The 23,099-nt window shown below is 41.0% G+C and overlaps 2 protein-coding genes across 5 annotated transcripts; both read left to right on the top strand.

Annotated features, from left to right (window-relative positions):
* The first annotated feature begins 495 nt into the window (after nt 1-495).
* Nucleotides 496-5,648, top strand: LOC108894062 (protocadherin-10). The gene is made up of 4 exons (XM_018692626.2): nt 496-3,144; nt 4,189-4,250; nt 4,336-4,448; nt 4,764-5,648. The coding sequence occupies exons 1-4, from the start codon at nt 613-615 to the stop codon at nt 5,033-5,035; spliced, it is 2,979 nt and encodes a 992-aa protein (XP_018548142.1). The 5' UTR covers nt 496-612; the 3' UTR covers nt 5,036-5,648.
* A 4,745-nt stretch (nt 5,649-10,393) lies between these two features.
* On the top strand, nt 10,394-18,590 carry LOC108893928 (protocadherin alpha-C2). Of its 4 annotated transcripts, none has more exons than XM_018692407.2 (3): nt 10,394-12,991; nt 14,438-14,474; nt 15,456-18,590. In XM_018692407.2, the coding sequence occupies exons 1-2, from the start codon at nt 10,556-10,558 to the stop codon at nt 14,447-14,449; spliced, it is 2,448 nt and encodes an 815-aa protein (XP_018547923.1). In that variant the 5' UTR covers nt 10,394-10,555; the 3' UTR covers nt 14,450-14,474; nt 15,456-18,590. The 4 variants fall into 4 exon arrangements, with proteins under 4 accessions (XP_018547923.1, XP_018547922.1, XP_018547921.1 ...); XM_018692406.2 differs by having other exon boundaries at nt 15,453-18,590; XM_018692405.2 differs by lacking the exon at nt 14,438-14,474.
* Nucleotides 18,591-23,099: the final 4,509 nt, after the last annotated feature.

Genomic DNA, 23,099 nt, shown 5'->3' with positions numbered 1-23,099 from the left:
TAATTGATTTTCACATTGATTTCCTCTCGCTGTTCCAGTTATGGCAATGACTTTATTGAAAGGTTTCTAATCCTTTCATTCCAAATCAGCAGCGCAGTTTTAAATAAAACCAGCTTGATTAAGAATTAAAAGACTAACTTTTTTAGAGTGAATATGCTGCAGGAAGGTTTGTGCATATGCGATTATGCTGAAGTACAGTGTATAAATTCAAAGTGATGAAACACGCTTATAAGAAACTGAATCACGGATGTTTGACCTGCGGTCAAAGCCTAGAGACTGTGACATGAATTTGATCGGGCTAGTAGGCAGGAAAGATTATCCCAGCAGATGTCGTTTCCCCTCTATTGGAGTAGTAGGGCCAATAATAAACACACGCGCACACACAGACACACAAAACGCACACTAATCTGAGATAGGCTAGTAGCCCTTGCACATCCCTTTCTCTCTCCTCTCTTTTCTCTCAGGCAGACAGTCGCTGTTGCAGTCCCACCAAAGTCAACTTTTTTTTTTTTCCAGACTGTATTTTTTCACAGTTCTGCTTTAATCATTCCATGTGAGTACACAAGGCGACATAGTCCTTGGTGTGAGTTGCGGCATTGCTTCAGCCTAGACATGGACACACAAGGAGAAAGGAAAACACTGTATGGGAAATGGCATGTAGTGTGCCTTTTCGCGCTGTTCACTTGTTTCTTGGACGCAGTCTGGGGACAGATTCGCTACTCAATCCCAGAGGAACTGGAGCATGGAGCTTTTGTTGGCAATATTGCAGAGGACCTGGGTTTGGATTTGGACAAGCTCTCTGCGCGCAGATTCCGAATAGTGTCAGGTGCCAAGAAGCAATACGTGGAGGTAAATTTAGAAAATGGAGTTTTATTCGTCAATGAAAGAATTGATCGTGAGGAACTGTGCGAGCAGAGTTTGTCCTGTTCTTTCCACTTGCAAGTAGTCATAGAAAACCCTCTGGAGCTTTACAGAGTAGAAATGGAAATACTGGACGTGAATGATAACTCTCCTAGCTTCCCGTGGACCGAGTTTAATCTGGACATATCGGAGTCCGCTGCGCCAGGATCTCGTTTCCCGCTTGAGAGCGCACAGGACTTGGACGTCGGATCCAACTCGCTCCGCACCTATCTGCTGAGTGTAAACGAGCATTTCCTTTTGGACATACAGACGCGCAGCGATGGCAGTAAATTTGCGGAGCTAGTCCTTCAAAACCCGCTGGACAGAGAGCAGCAAAGTGCGCATCAGATGGTCCTGACAGCGGTGGATGGAGGCGCGCCGGAGAGATCTGGCACTGCGCAAATTGATATCACCGTTTTGGACGCAAATGATAACGCACCCGTGTTTGATCAGTCGTTTTACAGAGTGAGACTGGCTGAAAATGCACCTAAAGGCACGGTTGTCATAAAACTCAACGCGTCCGATTTAGACGAAGGTCCCAATGCTGATATCACCTATTCTTTCAGTGGCCACGCTCCCATCAAAGTGCGCCAGCTTTTCAGCGTGGACTCGCGCACGGGAGAAATCAAAGTCAAAGGAGTGATAGATTATGAAAAAGCCAGGATGCACGAAATCTATGTTCAGGCTAAAGACAAAGGGCCCTCCGCTGTGGCAGTTCACTGTAAAGTACTGGTGAACGTTTTGGATAAAAACGACAATCTCCCAGAGGTGATCTTGACGTCGGTGTCCACACCTGTGCAGGAAGACGCGCCCCCGGGAACGGTGATAGCAGTCATCAGTGTGATGGACAAGGACTCGGGTGAGAACGGGAATGTGGATTGTGAGATCCCCCATCAGATTCCATTTCAACTCCACTCCTCCTTTAAGAACTACTACACATTAGTAACTTGTGATTTTCTGGACAGAGAGACAGTCGCAGAGTATAACATCACCCTTACCGCCCGAGATATGGGCTCTCCTCCTTTATTCACCCGGAAAACTATTTTAGTCCAGGTGTCTGATGTGAATGATAACGCGCCTCAGTTCAAACAGCCCTCATACACTGTGTATCTGACTGAGAATAACGCACCGGGAGCATCCATTTGCTCGGTAACCGCACTGGACCCAGATTCTGGTCAAAACGCATACCTCTCCTATTCTATACTGGAAGGTGACATTAAGGGAATGCCGGTGTCCACATACGTGTCCATTAACTCAGACAATGGGAACATTTACGCACTGCGATCCTTCGACCACGAGCAACTTAAAAACTTTCAGATCACGGTTCAAGCTCAAGACGCCGGTTTCCCGCCTCTGAACAACAACGTCTCGGTTAACATCTTTATTCTGGATCAGAACGACAATGCACCTGTGATTGTGTCACCGGTTCCGCAAAACGGCACGGCGCCCAGCGAAGCGGTGCCCAGATCGGTTGACCCCGGTTACCTTGTCACCAAAATCAGCGCGGTGGACGCAGATGCGGGTCAAAACTCGCGTCTGTTTTACCAAATGCTCCAAGCAACTGACTCGAGCTTGTTCAGCATTGCTCTGTACACGGGCGAAATCAGGACGATCCGCCAGTTGATGGAGAAGGATCCCACGAGGCACAGACTGGTCATCCTGGTGAAGGACAATGGTCAGCCGCCCCTCTCGGCCACAGTTTCCATCATCCTGTCAGTAGTTGACAGCCTGCCAGATTCGCAGCCCGATTTGGGTGACCTGTCACTAAGCCCACATCACAGCTCCAACTTCACCCTGTACTTAATCGTGTCTCTGGGCGCAATCTCCTTCACATTTCTGGTGGCTATCATCGTCCTGGTTGCAGTGCGCAGACTGAAGGGCAGACCGTCCAACAGAGAGTCCAACCTCCCCTCCATCAGCGGGTGCTGCTGCTGCTGCTGGTCTCGCTCAGAGACATCCACCACCACAGAGGTCTTTAAAAAGTCCAACCTAAATGTTCGGATGTCCACGGGCGCGTCCGGTTGCGCAGAGACAAACAGCAACGGCGCGCTCCCGCAGGTCTATTGCTATAAAATGTGCCTCACGCCGGAATCATCCAAAAGCGACTTCATGTTCCTCAAGCCATGCAGCCCGGTAATGTCAGTAAAACAGAATAACGCCAAGAGCACAGACTACCTGACCTCTGGCTGGAGCGCGCTGGACCGTAATGAGCTGACCAACAACAGAGCGTCAACCCCAAACGAGGTGAAATATCACACACATATCACCAGAACAGACCCATTATTTACCTCACCACCCACTTTAATAACAACACTTATCCCAAAACTACACTCACGAATGTCTATGGCTAGTCGTCTTGCTCTCTCACTTCAATTAGAAATGACAGAAGGGCTCATTACAGGACAAATTTACACACTAGGGGTCGCACAATTACGATTTATTGTATCTTACTCTTTAATAAATTTGGATTTTGTAAGAAGGAATGTTAAAATGTTATAATAATTCAGTGAGTGAGGAATAATCAGATGAACATCACAGACATGATAATGCAACTACTTCAACACTGGTTTGCCCTCTGTAGGATAAAGGAATGGGTTTGCAGTTTCTATGAGTAATCAAATGGAAAATACAGCTTCAATCAAGCCACATGTTGTGACAGCATACCTGCATTCTAGACAGATTATTACAGTGTGTCAAGGTGTGTGATGCAGGCATAAAGGGTGTTTCAGGGATAAAAGACTTCACAGACTTGAAGCAGTCTCTTGATCTTAACTCTGCTACAGCTGTGTTTGTGCTCCAGTCAACAGCATCAGTATATTTATCCATCAATGTTAAAACTCACATTAGTCCCATAAGTAGATTAGTTCCTGAGTCATTTTGCAATTTTTAGGAGATGTGGTATCTCCTCAGCTGTTATAATGTTCCATTAGTGAGCCTATTATGTAATTTGTCAGTGTACAAAATACGTAGACAGTCCTTTTTTTAAAAAACGGTCTCGTAAAAACTGCATTCATAAGCTACCCATCAGGTTTCCCAGCTCTCACTAAACCTTTGCTTTGTTGGACTTATCTGGACTCTCTATGGAACTTATTCTCTGTCGGCCTTTGATAGGAACCACTGACAGAAAGGCATTTCAGTCAACCTGATTTTGGCTATACATTGCCTCCCATATCTTATACCTTTAACCTTGCCATTATATATACACATGACTTCATATAGACAGGAATGAAATTGCAGTTGTTCTACTTAGGCTGATCACTAAGGGCTTTTTATGTTTCAATTGTGCAGCTTAGGTATTCAAACAAGGATTGGACATGGACCAAGAACCAACGCAATTCAGCATACAAGAGGTGAAGACATAGTTTGGACAATTACTTTGCATTCACACACACATGCAAAAATGTATATACTTATGGAGCCTCTTTATCTTTCTAGATATAGCTCGGCAAATATGGAGGGCACTCTTTCACGCCAACAAAACTATGATGCTGACGGATTTTCCTGCTCTGTTGCACCACAGTACTGGACCTGGGGAAACCATATGAAGGGTAGGTGGTGGCAGCTCTGCAATTTGGGTTTATTATTGTTCACAAGAAAGAGGGGGTGGGGGGGTGGGGATCCTCAGTGTGTGTCTGTGCTTAAGCAGATAACCACCAGGCCCCAAAATTTGGGGGATTTTAATGCATCAACATGAGGATTACTTAAGCCCCTGCAAGAGTTATTTTGCTTTTTTTGCGAAAAAGCTGAAATAAAGAAGATGCCTTTAAAACCACCTTATTCAGATCAAGTATACTGTATGCAAATAAGAGGTCTTTGCAGAAATAATCTTATGATACAAACTGTAATTTATGCGCATTTTACAGGCTGCAAGATGTCTCTTCAAGAGGGAGCAGTTCCTGACTACTCATGGACCCCTAAATACACCCAGCCTCATTCTGAACCACCAGACTACCAGCACAATGTATACATCCCAGGCACCACGTCTGGCTACAGCACTCTGAAGCTGGCACCCAGAGGAGAGCTGGATGTGTATAACACCTTTTCTACGTTTGGGAAGAAAAAGAGATTCATCTCAAACTATGAACAATCTTTTGACAAAGATGATGGTCTCATAAGCAACGCTATGTTTAAATAATACACCAAGTCTGCTGCATATTCTGTGTATGATACATATGCCATTAACTAGTTCTAATAACAATAATAACTATAAATTTCTTCTTCATTGGAATATTTGCTCTTGGAGGCTGACAGACTATATTTCTCCTTTTCACTGCAGAATTTAAAACCACTCACTGCAACAAGTGTATTTTCATTTCTGTAAACACTGAAATAAAATAGGTCTACTTTGAGTTATAGTGGGTTCTCCAAGTGGCAAAGATGGGCATCATGAAGTCAAGCCTTTTAAGACTATAGAGCAAAGTGGTCTAGTTTGAAGGCAGTGAAGTGGAACACTTGGAAAAAGGTTTTTCTTTCCAGGCAGCAGCAAACTCAGGTAAACGTGATTTGATCTGTTCGTCTGAGGCTACTGGCTCTCAGTAAGGTTATGGTGAGTGAACAACTCTTAAAAGGTTAATGATTTCTGCAGTTTAAAGTCTATTACGCAAAGGTTGTCCATATACCAGTCACTTTTATGTCAACACACCTTTTTGTTGTGTTGGGACAGCTATTCCGAACGCACTGCTGTATGTCAAAGCTGTGAATCAACTGACTATGCTAGCAATAAACTTTACATTTTATAGCCTTCAAAACAGATGTTTCTATCCAGATCTGCCGCATTTTAAAAAAATATCAGCACTCAAAAATGGCCCTGCAGTGGACTGGCAATCTGTACAGGGTGTACCCCACCTCTCGCCCAATGTCAGCTGGAATAGGCCCCAGTCACCATGCAACCCTTAACAGATAAGCGATGTAGATAATGAATGAATGAATGAATCAACACTCAAAATCTTTGTGGGTGTTGTTACTCACAAGCAGATCTTGGTTGGATGATCAAGCTGTGCTACAGGTGCAGTTATCTTATCAGTTAATCTTCTATCATCCAGTCATGCATGGGTGCATTTAGGTTATTTATCCATCCATCCATCCATAGCTTGCTTGGATAGCAGGGATACTGCTTATCTTTATCCTTAAGAGTCACGGAGGGGCTGGAGCCAATCCCAACTGACTTTGGGACGGGAGTCTGTGTATGAAGGAAATAGAGAGGTAGAACATTAAAATAAAGGGTGTAACCATGCAATTTGTGCATCTTGGTTCCTTTGGGGAGCTTGATAGGGAATACTATCACAGGTGTGATTATACTGCTACTACTTGTGCAGTAGCCCTTTGGACTGACACATCAGATCAAACTTGATGACATTCAGAAGGGCAATTACACAGGTGAAATGATGTTGCCCCTGTGATGTTACTGCAACACAGCACACACTTCTTGGCCCATCAGATTGTTTGATCACCAACATCTGCAGTGTAAAGAGCCATATTTCAATGACTGGTAATACACATTTCATATTTGTATCATTGGATGACCTACATAGTTAATCTACTAATCACTCTGTATATAGTCTATTAATAGTTATAATATCAATAAATCTGTCTGTAACTCTGCAATTGCAGTTGTTTCTTTCTTTTTTTTTTTTTTTTGGACAGAACAGCCGTACTTGTGCTATGATGCTGTCTCTTAGATCTGACTCCATGGGGGTCAGAGGTGTAAGGCATGGAGTCATATTTGGGGAAGCCACCTATCAATCTCACTGCCCAATCTGAGCCTCTCTAAATCTAGAAGTCGAAGGCAAGAGCCCAGTCATATCCTCACTCCATGACACGGGCGCCTTTGTATATGAAGCTTATGGTGGAGAAGAAGCTGTTATTATTGTCGTGTTATGACTTATGGCTCAGTGAGTCATTTAACCTTTTCTCTTGAAATTCTAGTCAGTAAACCCTTGGTTTTAAACTACTACTGTGGAGATTATCCCCAAGATCCATTGCCTCTAACTGAGCTATTGCAGACCAGTGGGTTAATCTTGGCCTTGTGCCTGACTGCCTCAGTGAACTACTTCATGTTAAAAGAACTACACCATGAGCCAGTTTGGGATTTATTTTGAACTCTCTGAAGATGGAGTTAGGTGGATTTAAGCAAAAATAAATAAAGTTATTTATTTCTATTTAGAGACTGACAGGACTAAATAAACAAATCCAGATATACCCACTAGGTCTCATCCTGCCAATAATTACAGATAATCAAGCCAAGATTTATCTTTGACTGTATCACAACCAGTACCAAAAATAGCACAGCTTAGCCAACATAATATGTCCCTTGTGCTATAAGCAGAGACGCACAGCATATGTCCTGCTTCTGTGCCATGTAGAATCGGTTCAGAGTCCAATTTGTGTTGCTTTATTTCTCTTCATCTCTCTCTTTTTTCACCCAACAATTCAAAGCCTCCCCAAGTCCAGTCGAACAGAAGAGTTTCCCTTTTATTTCCACTAGAGGGAGCATTTCCCTCACAGATAAACTCTTCTGTGGAAACTGACCATCCCCCATATAGTATGTGTACACTGTATGAGTGTTGGAATTCTCCATTTGCATCCCTATAGTAGTCCTACATAATATTTGTTGTATTGTAATTCTGCATCTCATTACTTTTGATCTATTTTATTATAATGCTTTATTTAACCAGGTAAAGGTCTCATTTAGATTAAATTCTCTTTTTCAAGAGTGACCTGGCCAAGAAACAAAGATACAGTTATGATGCATAAACAGGTAAATATTTTCAATATTTCAGTGAAAGCTTAGGGGTCACATTGACCAAGAGTAATTTCCTTAATCCTTCAAAATTGATGTAAATTCCCCCACAGTAATCAGCACTGACTGTTTCAGGTCCTTCTGGGCAGGAAGAAGGGGTAGTATATTTAAAGGCTTTAAAGGCAAATTCTGTTCTAAATTGGAGGACCAATATTGTTAGAATATTGTGAAAGCAGCCATACTGATTATTGTTTTTACACAAGTATGTACATAGATATTTATATATAAAAATCAACCATACAGAGTTGGCCACTTAGCAGCAGCATATGGGATAAAGTGGTGTGCAAGATTTCCACAGCCAGCCATAAAACATAAAGCATAATGGTACACAGTATCTAACTTCAATAGGTACCGGGCACCGTCTATCTATTCCTTATCTATACTGCTTATCCTTAAGGGTCGTGGGGGGGCTGGAACCTGTCCCAGCTGACATTGGGCGAGAGGCATGGCACTGCCTGGACAGGTCGCCAGTCTATCACAGGGCTTCTGGGTAATTCAATAAATGTAAAAACATTGCCAAAATCAAGTGTTTTCTTGCCTGAAGGGAGATACAGAATTTAATCCAAAAAAAGAGACTTAGTTCTAATTTCAGCTTGGAAACAATGTTTTCAATGTTTGATCTGAATGGCAAGTTCTGATCAATAGTCATACCTAAATACTTACTTGGTTAGACTATTGCAATTTCAACTCCTTGAGCTGTTGACATCTTAGCAGGGTTAGATATTACTTCTTTGCCATTCAAAAACAGCAAAAATTTATATATATATATATATATATATATATATATATATATATATATATATATATATATATATATATATATAAACACACATAATTATTTGATCCCCTGCTTCAAACACAGTGGGTCGAGTTGATGCAAAATACCTTAACTTTGGTTTCATCTGATCGCAGCACTTTCTCCCAAGCCTTCTCTGAGTCATTTAGATGTTCACTGGCAAACTTAGGGCGGAACTGTACATGTGCCTTCTTGAGCAGGGGGACCTTGCGGGCACTGCAAGATTTCAGTCCATTACGGTGCAGTGTGTTACCAACTGCTTTCTTGGTGACTGACGTCCCAATTGCCTTTAGATCATTAACAAGCTCCTGACGTGTAGTTTTAGGCTGCTCCCTCACTTTTCTCATCATCATCCTCACTCATCTTCCGTGGAGCTCCAGACCGAGGGCAGTTGATGGTCATTTTGTGTGTCTTCCACTTTCGAATAATGGTGCCAATAGTTGTCACCTTCTCACCAAGCCTTTTGCTGATGGTTTTGTAACCCATTCCAGCCTTGTGCAGGTCTACAACTGCTGACAGCTCTTTGGTCTTGGCCATGGTGCTATAGAGATTGGAATGTAAGAAACTGATTCCTAGAGCAGGTGTGCTTTATATGCATGATGAGTTAAGATCAGGAGTATTGGTAATTGATTGATTGTGCACAGCTGTGTGCCACATGGGCACCAGCCAATCTGTGGGATCCAGAATTCTGGGTGCGTTGTTGGGGATAAAATACTTATTTCACTCAATAAAATGTGCAACATTTTATAACTTTTATATTGTGTTTATTTATGTATTTTCAACTGATATTCTCTGTGTGTGTGTGTGTGTGTGTGTGTGTGTGTTGAGTATGGTGAATGAAGTCCAGGGCTTCCTGTACTTCCCTGAGTTGTCACCAGATGGAGCTAAAGCATAGGAATGTTGAGGATTGTCCTCACCTCATGTTACTTCACAATCCCTTTAGTTTGGCAAACCAAGCATATTAAAATTTGTTCAGCAGCCACAGCTAATGACAGGGAGTAAGGCTGCTTAGGTTATGGCACAGGCCACAACAGTCTGCACGGCCATGGTAGGTTCTTTAGTTTTGGTCACTGCAACACAAAAAATTAATACAGTTTCTTATTATTGCTGAGGATACATTCAGGTGCATCTTAAAACTCCATGGCTGTCTTTTTCTTTGATAAGATTTAAGGAGTGAGTGAGGAATAGCTTACAAGATGGAGGTGAAAAATGAAAATTGAACTTTTGGTGTATGTAAATTTCTTAATACATGTAGATAAAGACCATATTTTAAATACCAAATTACATACATAGTGGTATTATTTTGCTAATTATTCTAAGTCATATCATTATCAGCCATATAACAAGAGTCTTTTGCAGTAGAAAGACATGAATATATCACCCCCCCCACCCCCCCAAAAAGGTTCAGAGTTCAAACCCGAGTTTGCCCAGGCTTTTCTGTGTGGAGTTTGCATGTTCTCTTTGTGTCTGTGTGTCGGATTACCCAGAGAGAACCCACAATCCAAACACATGCAGGTTAGGTTAATTGATGACTCTAAATAAGCGTGAATGTGAGTGTGAATGCTTGTTTGTCTATATATGTTGCTATGGACTGGCGACCTGTCCAGGGTGTACCCTGTTTATCACAGAATGTTGGCTGGGATTGGCTCCAGTACCCCCATGACCTCTAAGGATAAGCAGTACAGATAATGAATGAATAATGATTTATGTCATATCTGCTACCTATAATGGTAGTCTTATAGTTGCAAGTTACTGCACAAAGTGATGGATCAAAACATCTATTTTTCTATTTTGGAAATTCACGTGCCAGACTTTCCATATGCGCACCCCTTAATTTCAGTGAGGCCACCCGGGCACTCGGGCTACACAGATGCTGCGTACGCCCCTGCGGAGCATTGCTGTGAGAGCCCCGCTCCTCCAGCGGTACTGTACTGTGTATGGCCTACTGCAGCTACAGCTACAACTCGTGGAAGCAAGAATGACACCGGCGCCCCCCATCATCAAGACAACCTGATCGTAAGGGCGGATCTGATTCATTTTCTATCTTTAAAAATACCATAATGATGGCGATTATCATGGCACCTTTACGGACACGATTGATCGTAGCTGTTTTTTCATTCACTGCACTATGGGGATTTGCGCTTTCCATCACTCGTTACTCTATTCCGGAGGAGATGGAAGAGGGCTCCTTTGTTGCCAATCTGGCCACAGATTTGGGTCTGGATGTTCGCAGTTTGGTGCAGCGCAGAGCAAAGCTCGATGTCATTCACAGCAAAAACTACCTTGACATCAACAAAGAGACAGGGGAGCTGATAATCCGCGAGAAGATAGACAGGGAGAGCATATGCATGACTAAAACAACCTCGTGTTTTCTGAAAATGGATGTCATTCTTGAAAACCCCATTCGCATTTTTAATATCGAGCTAGAAATCATGGACATAAATGACAACGCTCCTGTGTTTCGCAGAAAGACAATGCCCTTGGACATTTCGGAGGCAACCCCTCCCGGTGAGAGATTTTCATTGACAAACGCCGTGGATGCGGATGTGGGGGCGAATTCAATCAAGACCTACTATCTCAGTGAGAGCAAATACTTTATCATCGATATACAGACTGGCAGCGATGGTTCCAAATATGTCGATTTAGTCCTCAATGGTAATTTGGACCGAGAGGAGCATGCAGTTCATAATTTGATTTTAACCGCTGTGGATGGAGGGGTGCCTCCTCGCTCCGGCACAGCCAGCATCATTATTAACGTTCTGGATATCAATGACAACGCCCCCCTGTTCAGTCAGCCGGTGTTTGCAGTCAACGTTTCAGAGAACTCGGCTGCAGGGACAGTGGTCATGACCTTAAACGCATCAGACTTGGATGAAGGCACAAACGCCCAGTTAATATACTCATATACTCTGTACACCTCAGAGAAGACACAAGAGCTCTTCTCACTTGATCCAAACTCAGGCGAGATCAAGGTAAAAGGGGTAATCGATTACGAAGAGAGTCAGAGTTTTGAAATGCACATACAGGCTCAGGACAGAGGGGCGAACCCACTGTCAGGACACTGCAAAGTGACGGTGTTCGTCACAGATCTGAACGACAACTACCCTGAGGTGACCGTCAAGTCTCTGAAAAGTTTAGTGACTGAGAATGTCTCTGTAGGGACACTGATCGCAGTGGTCAGCGTCAGCGACAGGGACTCTGGAGTCAATGGGGAAGTGGAGCTCACCTTGAATCAGCAACAAACCTTACCATTCATGCTCAACAGATCCTCAGAGGGTTACTTTGAGCTGCTGGTTTCAAAGCCACTAGACAGAGAGATAATAAGCAAATATGACATCACGCTAAGGGTGACAGACAAAGGCTCGCCACCCTTAACTGAAAACGAGACCATCACTTTAGAGATTCTGGATATCAATGACAATGCACCCACATTCCCTCAGTCCTTCTACACAATCCATGTTGTGGAGAATAATGTACCAGGGGCGTTATTGACATCTCTGAGTGCGTTTGACCCAGATCTCAATGAGAACCAGTACTTGGTTTATTTCATAATGGAGAAGGAGATTGTTAACACGTCTATGTCAATGCTGTTCTCCATCAACCCTGAGAACGGCGATCTTTATGCCCTGAAGACCTTTGACTATGAGAGAGAGAGGGATTTCCTTTTTCACATCGAGGCTAGAGACTCTGGTGTCCCCCCACTGAGCAGCAATGTGACAGTTCACATCATCATTCTGGACCAAAATGACAACACTCCTCTCATAGTGTCACCTTGGCGGGCGCAGGGCTCTGTTGTAGAGGAGGTGATACCGAGGTCCACAGATAAGGGGCACTTGGTCGCCAAAGTGATTGCCATTGATGCAGATTCTGAGCAGAACTCCAGGGTCACATACCAACTCCTCCAGATCAGTGACGCATCCCTCTTCAGCCTGGATCAGTATAATGGAGAGATCCGGACAACAAGAATGTTCAGTTACAGAGACCCAAGACAACAAAGGCTCGTGATTGTTGCCAAAGACAATGGTGAACCTGCTCTGTCAGCCACTGTCACCATCAAAATATCAACAGTAGAGCATGTCATGCCCTTTTTAGAGACTACAGAGGTGCCACTAGACTATGACGTCTTCACAGACCTAAACTTGTACTTAGTAATTGGTTTAGGAGCTGTGTCATTTCTGCTACTGATAACCATCTTGGTTATTATCGTGCTGAAGTGTCAAAAACCAAAGCCAAAGGCCATCAAGATCCCCCCAGCCAACAGGAACAGCGTAGTCAGCAGGAACAGCGTGATCAGCCAGAGAAGCTCCACCATTGCAGATTCCACCCTGATCTCCAGCGATGCCTACTGGTACAGTTTGTTCCTCGCAGAGACAAGGAAAGGCAAAGTGGTGGTGAGACAGCCCATAATCCCTAAAGGAGCTGGGTATTTTGTGTCCAGTATACCCAGAAGCACAGGGATAAGTGAGACCTCAGACTCCAGAGCATCAACACTGGAGGTATGTATAAATGAAATGGTAGCTAGGTCTGGTTGCGATTCAGTGTAATTAGTCATGACTGATGAATATACGATACATTATTTTAAATGACAGCTTTTGCCATTGCCATGGACCTGAAAAATGATTTGCTATACTTTGAGCACACAGTGCCAACCCCACCCCCCCAAGAAACCCAACATATATTTTGTTGTATTTTCTGTGAATGCAAGTTTGTTATAAATCACTTATCGTTATACATTCATTTGAAATAGGTATATGTAACATTAGAAAGGCAATTCTGTTGGTAGATAAATATCATGTTCCTGGTTATTTTATACAGATTTTATTAATCATTTTTAATCATTGTTAATCAGTTTTGGGCAGTTACTTGTAAAGAGATTATCTTCAAGTTGAATGTCTTTGGTAGATATCTGTGCGCTTTTAATTTTACAGCGGAGGAGAGTAACTAAGTACATCTACTGAAGTACTGCACCTAAGTACAGTTATGACTGGTTCCTGGTCAAATACTGCACTAAAGTACTTTCACTTGAGTCCTTTCATTTTTTGCAGCTTTCTACTTTTCATTTCAGATGGAAATATTGTACATTTCACTCCACTGTATTTATCTGACAGTTATAGTCACTACTTACTTTTTAGATTGACATTTTACACAAAAAACACCTGACTCCTCAGCTGGGAACCACTGGAGTAAACTACTGAACTGTACAGAAAGCTCACTGTTTTGTTTTTGTTTTTTTTGTGAGTAAAAATACTGAATTGGGTCAAATTATTTCCTTGACATACTACACTTATAAATTAAAATATATAATTGACAGTCATGCACCTGTTTTCAAAGGCAACAGAAAAAAAACATCTGGTCAGTTAGTCACAACTAAGACAAGAACATAGTCATGCTGATGTTCATTATCTGTGTATTTCCAGAGCAAGCTATCAGCACTTTCAATGCATAATTAGGCCAAACAAATACCACCCACCCCAAACTGAAAATGTGCCACTGTTCGATGTCTTATGTAGTATGTAGGTCATTTATAGCAGATGCATAACACACAAGCAGAGCATAACTAGTAGGGGTAAGAGTGGGGGGAGTACATCAAAGAAGCCCAGACATGGAGGGGTTCTCTTCAAGGACAAGACGTATCGCTGTGCTAAATGAGATGCATAGTGCTGGGGGTCTGTATAATTACTGGCAGTGCTCCTGCACACAGTAGAGTGTAATCAGTGTAGAAGTGCTGATACTGATCCAGATGTTGTTTGTTTATTTTTTGTACAGCTGGACCTGCAGACTAAACTGAAACAAGTGATGCTCTGAGAGATTAAACATTATGAGTATGCATAAATGCACAGGTGCATATGGAGAGAGTGAGGCGTGTGTATGTGTTTCTATTGCAAGAGTGAGTTTGAGTTTCACACGTACCACTGAACTTGTCTCTTTTTTCTGTTCTTAAGTACTCAAAATGAAAGGAAGTCCATTCTACAACTGGAGGTATGCTGGTTGCTAACTACATTCTGTAGAGCCACTATACTTGTGTAGACATTTTCTATATTTTTCTATTTGGTATACATGTTTGGTTTGGCTAAAAAAATGGTTTGATAAACTTGTCACAGTTCCCAATGCAAATTTTTAGTGTAATCCTAGTAAACACATTTTCCTGATAAAACAGAGCAGAATCAGATATTTCCAGTCAGGTTCTGTCCCTCACAAATCCAACACACTGCTCCAATGCAATACTATTGTGAGCACTAAAATTTAAATTGGCCAGTCTCTCAAGTGAGAAAACCTATCAGCTTATACTGAGAGCTGAGATTAGAATAAAACTGGCTGCTGGTCAGATTTGTGGTGTGCACATCTGGCTAGCTTGGCAGACATTCAGGGCAAAGTGATGGCACAAATAGACAAAAAAGGGATTAAAGAGTGAATTGTCCTGAATAGGCTGTCAGTGTGTAAGGTACCTGTGAGCGGTGAATGCATCAACTGAGTCCACATCCCTGCACACAAGCTACACCAAATCTGTGGGCAATGCCCTACAATAATATGGAGCCTATTCCTTTTCCCCTCTTTAGCTGTAATATTGGCCCACCAAATACCAAATAGCACTTTGTGATGCCTGCTTGTGCATGCTTTATTTACACCTTCTGCTTCCCAGTAGTAGTCTATGGCTATGTCATATTTTATTTTAGCTCTGAATGTTAGTCTGACTGATTTCTATGGATGATTTGCTGAAAACTGTGAATACTCAAAAACACTGATTTGAAAAAACAGCAAAACTTCACCTAATATACACACAATATAGGAACAAGGTGTTGATTTACCCTTGTATTTAAATGTCCCTGAAGCCCAATGACATGTCAACGATGGTGGCAGTAACCAGTCACGATCCACTGTTGCATGAGTGGGGACTTTCTATAAGTTTATATTTAGGTAGAATTTCCGCTGTTGCTAATTTTATGCTCCGTCTCTCAGCAGGAACCCAGAAGAGAACTGCCATGATATAATCATCTCTTCGTGGGAGTCTCTGCCTGAAATTCTTCCCTGTGACTCACAAAGAAGATGTAAAACAACTGTCCTCCCTCAGTCGCTCTGCTCCAACTCTTCTCTCTCTCTAGCTCCTCCAATCCCCCCATAACAAACATCAAACCACTAATCACCTCAGCTTTCTACCTTTTTTCTCTTTTAAGCATGAATCTGCATGATTCTACAACATGTTCAAAAATACTTGGACGTAGAATTGAAATCATTTATGGCAGAATATCTTGGACATTGCTAGAGTGGCCTCATATAGTAAATCATCCCCTCCTCCTTAATGCTTTGAAGCTCCTCAGTGGACAAATTTGCCTTCTCTCCAGGGTTTACGCTGTGTGCTGTCGTTCTAGAAACCATCAGTAGATCACCATATACTAAGTTGCCATCATGCAACATTTCTCAAGCAAACATTCAAAACACGTCTAATTATAAATACACACATGAATCAGGGTGAATATATTCTTCCATAAATAATGAACTGTAGCTGGTTATGTCATTGATTCTGGCTTTGCACTAGGTGTTTTTCTTTTTTTTTCTTCTTTTAAAATAGAACATTTCTACTGTCAACTAGTAACTCTCAAATGAAAATGACTGAATTTTTGATTTTTTTTTACAATGTTTGTTGTACTCAACAGTGATGAATGTGTGAAAATGACAAAAAGAGAATGAAAGAAAAGAAAAATGGAAAATGAAAAAAAACAAGCAAATATACAAACATAGGAGACACCATTTCTCTCTTTATTCGATTGTAGATACTGTGTAGGTTTTTGACACCTTCATCACAACATCAGGTGTGCAGTTTATACTTTATACACATCTGTGCTGTCGTAAAGTATCTGACTGGGCACATACATAATTATCTGGCAGTATTAGGGAGACACAACAACACTGCAATATTGATCCCCCCCCCACCAAGGGAAAAAAACATATGTCTTAACTGTATCAGGCTGTCTGTTCTTGTTGGATTGAGTGAGCGAGGGTGCATGAGGGAGGTGTGTCCTCAGGTCAAATTTTTATTCAGTGGCACTCTGACATCACAAACTGTGGTGGGGCCAGGATGGGCACCAGGTAAAACATTTAAACAAGATAAACCATATTTTTCAAAAACAGGGTCAAATGACAAGTCACCTCTCTTTGTGACAAGTTTTTGCTTATCACAAATATAAGCTATTATCTTCTCAACTTAATTGTAACTGACTTTTCCCAGGCTGATAAAACTGGTAATTCAAATATTAAAGGTGCTATATGTAAGTTTTGCTATTGCAACATAGCTAATGTTAGCAGTAACAGCTGTTAACTCACCAATCTAGAAGAAAACATTGTGGGGGTTCAGTATCAAATTTAATTTCTTTACTCTAAAAGAACTATCTCCAGCTGTGGAAAGCAATGCCAGTGTTTTCTTCGACTGAAGTTAGCATGCTAACCAGCTAGCCCTGGCTAGGCCAGCCCATCACTTTCTGATGTTGCTTCACTGCAGTGTCCAGACTGCCTTGAAGAACTAGCACTACTCAGAGGGTGTATTCTAACCTCTTGTGCTGTAAACGCAACAATGGCTGGAGCTCTTGGCAAGTGACCATCACCACCAGAAGCACCCCTCAAAAACATATTTGGTGGCAGAGAAAACTTACAAATAGCTCCTTTAACTGCATTTATTCAGTGCAAATTATATTCATCAATTTAAAAAAATACAATTACAGTGGAAATAAAAAAAAAATATTTTGTAATGATAAATACTCTGTTTATTGAAAAGAGCAAGAATATTAAAATGTATTTAGCTTTGCCATGGTACAAGGGAATATACGGCAAGGTGTTGTTTGATGAATATTCATGTTTTTATAGATATTTTATGTATTAACTTTTAATGCTGCTTTTGTGAGCTTCTTTAAAGGCATTTTGTGTTGCATATTTGTAGTTTAGTGCATATGATGTTGTTTTGATAGTGTACATATGAGTTAACCTGAAACAAAAGTACTTTTCTTGACCTCAAAGGTAGCGCTGTTGCACTACTGTGAAGCCCAGGACTTTGATTTCTTAAAAACAAGGAGCTTATTAGGAGCACTCATTAGGGTGCTAAATTATTAAATCTAATTGGTTAGAGAAAAGATATTGGATTGCGAGAGGGGGAACATGGTGTTATATATAGTTACAGTATTCTAGTGCTGACTCTGCAAGTTAAAAAAAAAAACACTGCTGATCACATAGGGAGTGCATAAAAGGTATTGAGCAGATGACAGCACTTTGAAATATGCACTGAATCTAAATGTGATCGCAGTATTCGGATGTATCAAGTTAACATATTCTGAGTTGGTGAAATCTAACCTCTCTTTTCCTCTCTCACTGTCACACCAGGCTGCTCAGACACAAACACAGCTGGCTGTCTGTCTGTCAGACCAAAGATGTCACTTAATGAGGGATCTCTTGCTGTGGAGTACATGTTCTATGTGCAGTCATTGCCTGAACTGGCTGATTCCAACAGTGTTTAAAGAAAGAATAAATTAGACATATGATGAGCTCCTTGCGTGCCTTCCACATTGTAAAAGATATAGGTGACTGTTGTTGAATGAAATAATGGCATTTTATACAGTATTACAAATTACAGTAATCCCCATGAGAAAATACCACCTTAAATTGTTGAGGAGTTGTTGAATAGGGACTCAGCCTTTTGGTTTCAGAACAGGTGTTCTACTTAGAACCAGTAGATGCATTTATTGTAAATGGAACTGCTTTATACTTTGTGTTTTTTATACAGTAGACTTTTTTGATATCTTCTGTATTCACTGTGATTGAATGGCACAGGAGGTGCTTGTGCTTGGTAAAGTAAAAATGTGTTATTTCTAATTTGTGTACATAGCTCAGTTTTTTTCCTCTGCTGATTTGCCAGTCAGATTGTACAGTATGCTTTGAGAGTTGCATCAAACGTAATCCAGCTCCATCCCACTTAGTGGATCAAAGATAGTATGGGAGAGAATGGCCTTGCTTTATTTTCAAGTCTAGTTAATTGTCAGATTTTGATGTTGCCTATTTGGCTTAAATGTTCTGCCTGATCATGCTAGTTTGAATAAAGCTTTTTAATCTGTCTTTCTGTTGTGTCTGTGATGAAAAATGAAACTGAAGTTATCAAAAGTGGGTTCTGGAATGTGACACACATGCATCTCTCTCCCTCTCTCTCACACACATACACACATTTTGACCCAGTTTCTCTGTATAACACTCTGTACTAATTCTTGGAAATTGAAAACTAAATAAAGGCGATGCGCCTGCAGTTCACATTGCAGAAGCAGACAAATAATAGCTTTGTCAGGATTAGTAAAGGCCTAAAGCCAAATTGCATAGTCTGCTCTTCACTGTGACCACACAGGGCTTTCAGTCTGTAGTCCTGCAGGAGACTCATGTGTAAGGGCCCCATGAATTTGTATGACAGGAAGCAATTCCCATCATAGTGGATGCCTGCAAGTTTCCCTTTGCTGTCTGCCTTTGAAATGGATTAACTTATTATTACTAATTAGAAATGCAAGCACATTTGCTCACATCCAGCGTATTTGGATAGATAGTGTACATCTTATAGTTCCAGGATATCAATAAAACTTCAAGTTGAGTTTCAAGCTTAACTGAAATTACCATATAGAATAAAACAGTAATCTAATGAAGTGGTAATCTGGCACATTTGGAATATGAAATTCCATACAGTTATATGTTATGTTGGATAGGTGGTACAGCAATGATCCCTACTCACTTTACCACTCAGGCACTTTGCAAAACTAGTAATACTATAGTAAAAAGCCTTAAGGTCCTCTGGTTACTTGTGCTTTAAAAGAATCAGAAGTAGGTCAGTGGAAATAAGCAGTGCACCTGTGGCTACATTCATGTGTGCTGAGTATCGCTGTAATACTTGGCCATCAATTCTTCTCCCCGGTAAGCCACATGCTTAGAACTGGTGTTGCTCATAGTTCTGAAAGTGTTGTGCAACGCAGCTGTGATAAACATGGACACTGGTGTGCAATAGTGTAATTTCTTTATTACACTGTTTGCTTGAAGGTAAAATTGGAAATTTTACAGTTAAACAATTTGCTCTGCAGGACACCCTGTAATTTTTTTTATTTATGTATTTCATTTCTTTCTCTGTACAGTATTGTAGGTAAATGTAGTGTGTGGGGGCAGGTGTGAAAAGCCACAGACATATTTGTTCAATGATTCAAATAGCACGAAAGAAGTGATGTTAAATGGCTATCATGCTAAGGTTTGCTCTTACAGTCCAAAAACATGCAGGTAAGGTGTACTGACTGGCCCTGCGATGAACTGGTGACAACAGTGCATCTAGTCCCAGCATGACTCTGAACAAACACAGGCCAGACCAGAAAATCAATGAATTGACTGTGCACATTGTTAGAATTGTCTATATATGTACAGTACAGTATAGGCTGAGGAGGTTAGGAGTTTCTTGACCACCAGCATCTTTGTTAGGTGCCAATAAGAGCTCTTGTAGCCTTGGAATCTTTCACAGTGCTCTCATCACTCACTGAAAAACTTTCTCCTCTCCACAGTTAAGTAGCAGCACAACCTTATTCAGATGATGACTTCTGGTCTTGATGAGATATGCAATTAAGCACCCCATTATACATCATCACAGATTCTTTGTGCAGTGCTTTTATTTCATAGTCTTTGAGCGTCATCATAAATTACTTGTCCCTGCTTTTGTTTGCATTGAGTTAGACTAGTAGACAGCAGTGTATTGATCCAGTAAGTGTGTTTCTCTGCTGAGTACTGGATTAGAATATTAAAAATGGATATTCTGAGAGATTGGCGCAAGCTGCTTAAGCATATTTTAACCAGATTATATGGATTTGCTCAGTGTTGTCTACATTTGGTTGCTATAAAATCCAAGGAAGTCCATTTCAGATCTGTCTCAAAATGTGTATGTGCATGTGCATATACTTTCTGACAAGCATCTGATCTCATTTTTTTTATATAAAAGGCAGGTAATGTTTTTGTCCTAAATAGTAGTCCTCAGTATTAGGAGACCAGTTCCCTGCTTAAGACTGCAGATGGCAACAGTCAATTCATACTTTGGCATGCAGTTGCTGTTAAGAAGGAGGTGTTCTCTGGTGCCCTCTGTCTGTGTTGGTAGGCCTGAAATATGAATGTGGGGGTTAGTGATGTGTCATCCTGTGTGATAAAAGGTGGGTGAGGTGATTACTGTTATAATCAGTGCAAACCACAGTTATTATCATTAAAAATAGATTCTATAGCACTGATATAATTAGGCCACGTCAGAACACCTTTACCGGCTAGACAAGTTTATCAGTGCAGCCGTGTGCAAATGTACAAGTCATTTAAGTCATAAATGAATTTACAGAGATTATGACCAAAGCCAATGACACGACTAGAACAGAAATGAGAAATTTATCAGTTCAGAACAGTAGAGGTCGATGGTAAGTCAATAAATCATCACTTTTACCTATGGATGTTGTTTTATTTATAATCCAGTGTTGCTATTAGAGGTTGCAGCAATATCAGTCAAAGTGTGAGATGGGCTGTGGGTGACCCATTTGTATGAGTGAGTCAGATCAGCAGGGAGGATACCCTGGCTGGAGCCCATGCACAATGGGGTCATGAGTCTTATCACCTAGAGCTTTGACTCGCACGACAGTTGGAGGGATAAAAGTGAAGAGGAAGTGTCCAGTAATGTGCTGCTCTAACAGAGGTCAGAGGGAGGAGTGATGTGTCATTTGTTTTGTTTCGTGACTGCGCTTCGAGAGATGATAAAACAGTTATTGCATTGCAGCAGAAATAGATACGAACAGGTTGACACTCTGATTTAGAGACACACGGCGGACTAGACAGAAATATAAATCTATTACTGCATCTGTAAAGTCTGTGATTTTATCTGTCTTGTTGCCTGTATATTACATCAGTAAGAGTTTGTTTTGATGAGATAAATGCTGCTGTAGATTAGAGAGAATTTATAGCTTGATTATTGCAGTATTTATGCAAATAAGTGTAGGCATTAATAAGGAACAGGCTTCACAATCACAGGGGAAACAGCAACTAAAGCAGTCTATGCTGATCTGGAGGCCAGGCTGATGGAGTGCTGTGATGGAGTCGAGTGCAGTGTGATTTAGGCTCCATCTTAAGTGACGCCTGTGGCAGGTTATTTATGTGTGTGGCTGCCCTTGCCATGGGACCACTGCTGCAGTAGACTTTGGTGGCCATTCTGTGCTGGTTATTGTTTTTTTTTTTTGTTTGTTTGTTTTTTTGTTTTTTTTAACTGACTGCATATGAGCTGGAATCCAGCACATGAACTGCACTGCATATTTTGGCAAAACAACCACATCTGTCTAAAAACTTACACAAAGATGGATCATTATATTCTTTCACACTGCAAAGGTCTTATAGGTAAACCTGAATCTTTTAGACAATTTGCATCACATTCAATTTTCAGATGATCAGACAAACACAGACTTGCTCAAGGACACTGCAGCTGTCTCTACAACCACAACTCCATTCTGCTGCCCAGTAATTCAGCTCTTATTAAAATGCATATTTGGATAAATAATGTAAATTGCAAAGGAATGTCATAATATTCCTTTTTTGGTGTGCCTAACGTTGCTTCCATAGACTTCCCATTATATTGGCATGTAAATCAGCATAGTTTTGTGTGGGGACAGTACATCTAATTTTGAGTGTTGATCACAACTGGCTCTGAAACATTCATCAAATTGCTGTTGCTATGGAAACAATATTTTCTGAGTCTTATGCAAAAAAATCCAAAATGGCTCCTATAACCAGGCAGGTGAACAATCAGAAGTGCATATTTGAATGTAAATGCATTTTCTATCAATTCAAATTCCATGAATATAACACATATGTTTTGCTAATCTGTTGTGCAGCCAGTGTGTGGATGAGTGTGTTTCCAGTTAATTTAGAAGTCAAACTCCAACACTACAAGGTTCATAGTTGTTTTTTTTTTTTTTTTTAAACTAAAGTACAATGAACTTACAATTTTGCCCTGATTGCATAAGATGAGTGTTTCCTGTTCCCATCAACACAGCAGAATAATAAATAATCAGCAAACCTAGACACAGTTTGCAGAACTATGCTGCTTGATTAGCCTAAACACATACAGTGTAAATCCCATGGGCAGCTTGAAAAATTCAGTGCAATTCTCAGTGTAAAAAATCCAGGCTAGATTCCACCTGCTTCTCTTTATTTTCTTATATTTCCCTGCTCTTGTTTTGACTTTTGTTGTAATTTATATTATAGATATTGTTGTATTAATTAATTAAAAAAAAAAACATTTGATAAAACTTATGTTCTTATGGCAACATCTTACAGTGGTCCAGCTGACTCTGCATAGATTATTCAAAAGAGCCATTATGGCCCTCTTCCATTGGAAGCATTCAGCCAGTGATCTATTCTGCTTAAGGCTATCAGGACAGCCTTGCCCTGCCAGCTGTTGTGACCGACTTTGCTTGTCTGCTTTGGACAGATTTCCCACATCTTAGCTTCAGCCTAAAATAACGTAGCTCCGCTTTCACAATGAAATGTTGGATCTGACTCTTTATTTTCAATTAATATATTGCTTGTACC

This window comes from Lates calcarifer, linkage group LG20 (assembly GCF_001640805.2).
Source record: "Lates calcarifer isolate ASB-BC8 linkage group LG20, TLL_Latcal_v3, whole genome shotgun sequence".
Lineage (NCBI taxonomy): Eukaryota > Metazoa > Chordata > Actinopteri > Centropomidae > Lates > Lates calcarifer.
This window is presented reverse-complemented; position numbering and strand designations above follow the sequence as displayed.

Bases quoted from the DNA above. Each gene is read 5' to 3' on its own strand.
- LOC108894062 (XM_018692626.2), top strand. From the start codon at position 613: ATGGACACACAAGGAGAAAGGAAAACACTGTATGGGAAATGGCATGTA. The intron at 3,145-4,188 runs GTGAAATATCAC...TCAATTGTGCAG, and splicing joins GAGCGTCAACCCCAAACGAG to CTTAGGTATTCAAACAAGGA. The intron at 4,449-4,763 runs GTAGGTGGTGGC...CGCATTTTACAG, and splicing joins CTGGGGAAACCATATGAAGG to GCTGCAAGATGTCTCTTCAA.
- LOC108893928 (XM_018692404.2), top strand. From the start codon at position 10,556: ATGATGGCGATTATCATGGCACCTTTACGGACACGATTGATCGTAGCT. The intron at 12,992-15,452 runs GTATGTATAAAT...TCCGTCTCTCAG, and splicing joins CCAGAGCATCAACACTGGAG to CAGGAACCCAGAAGAGAACT.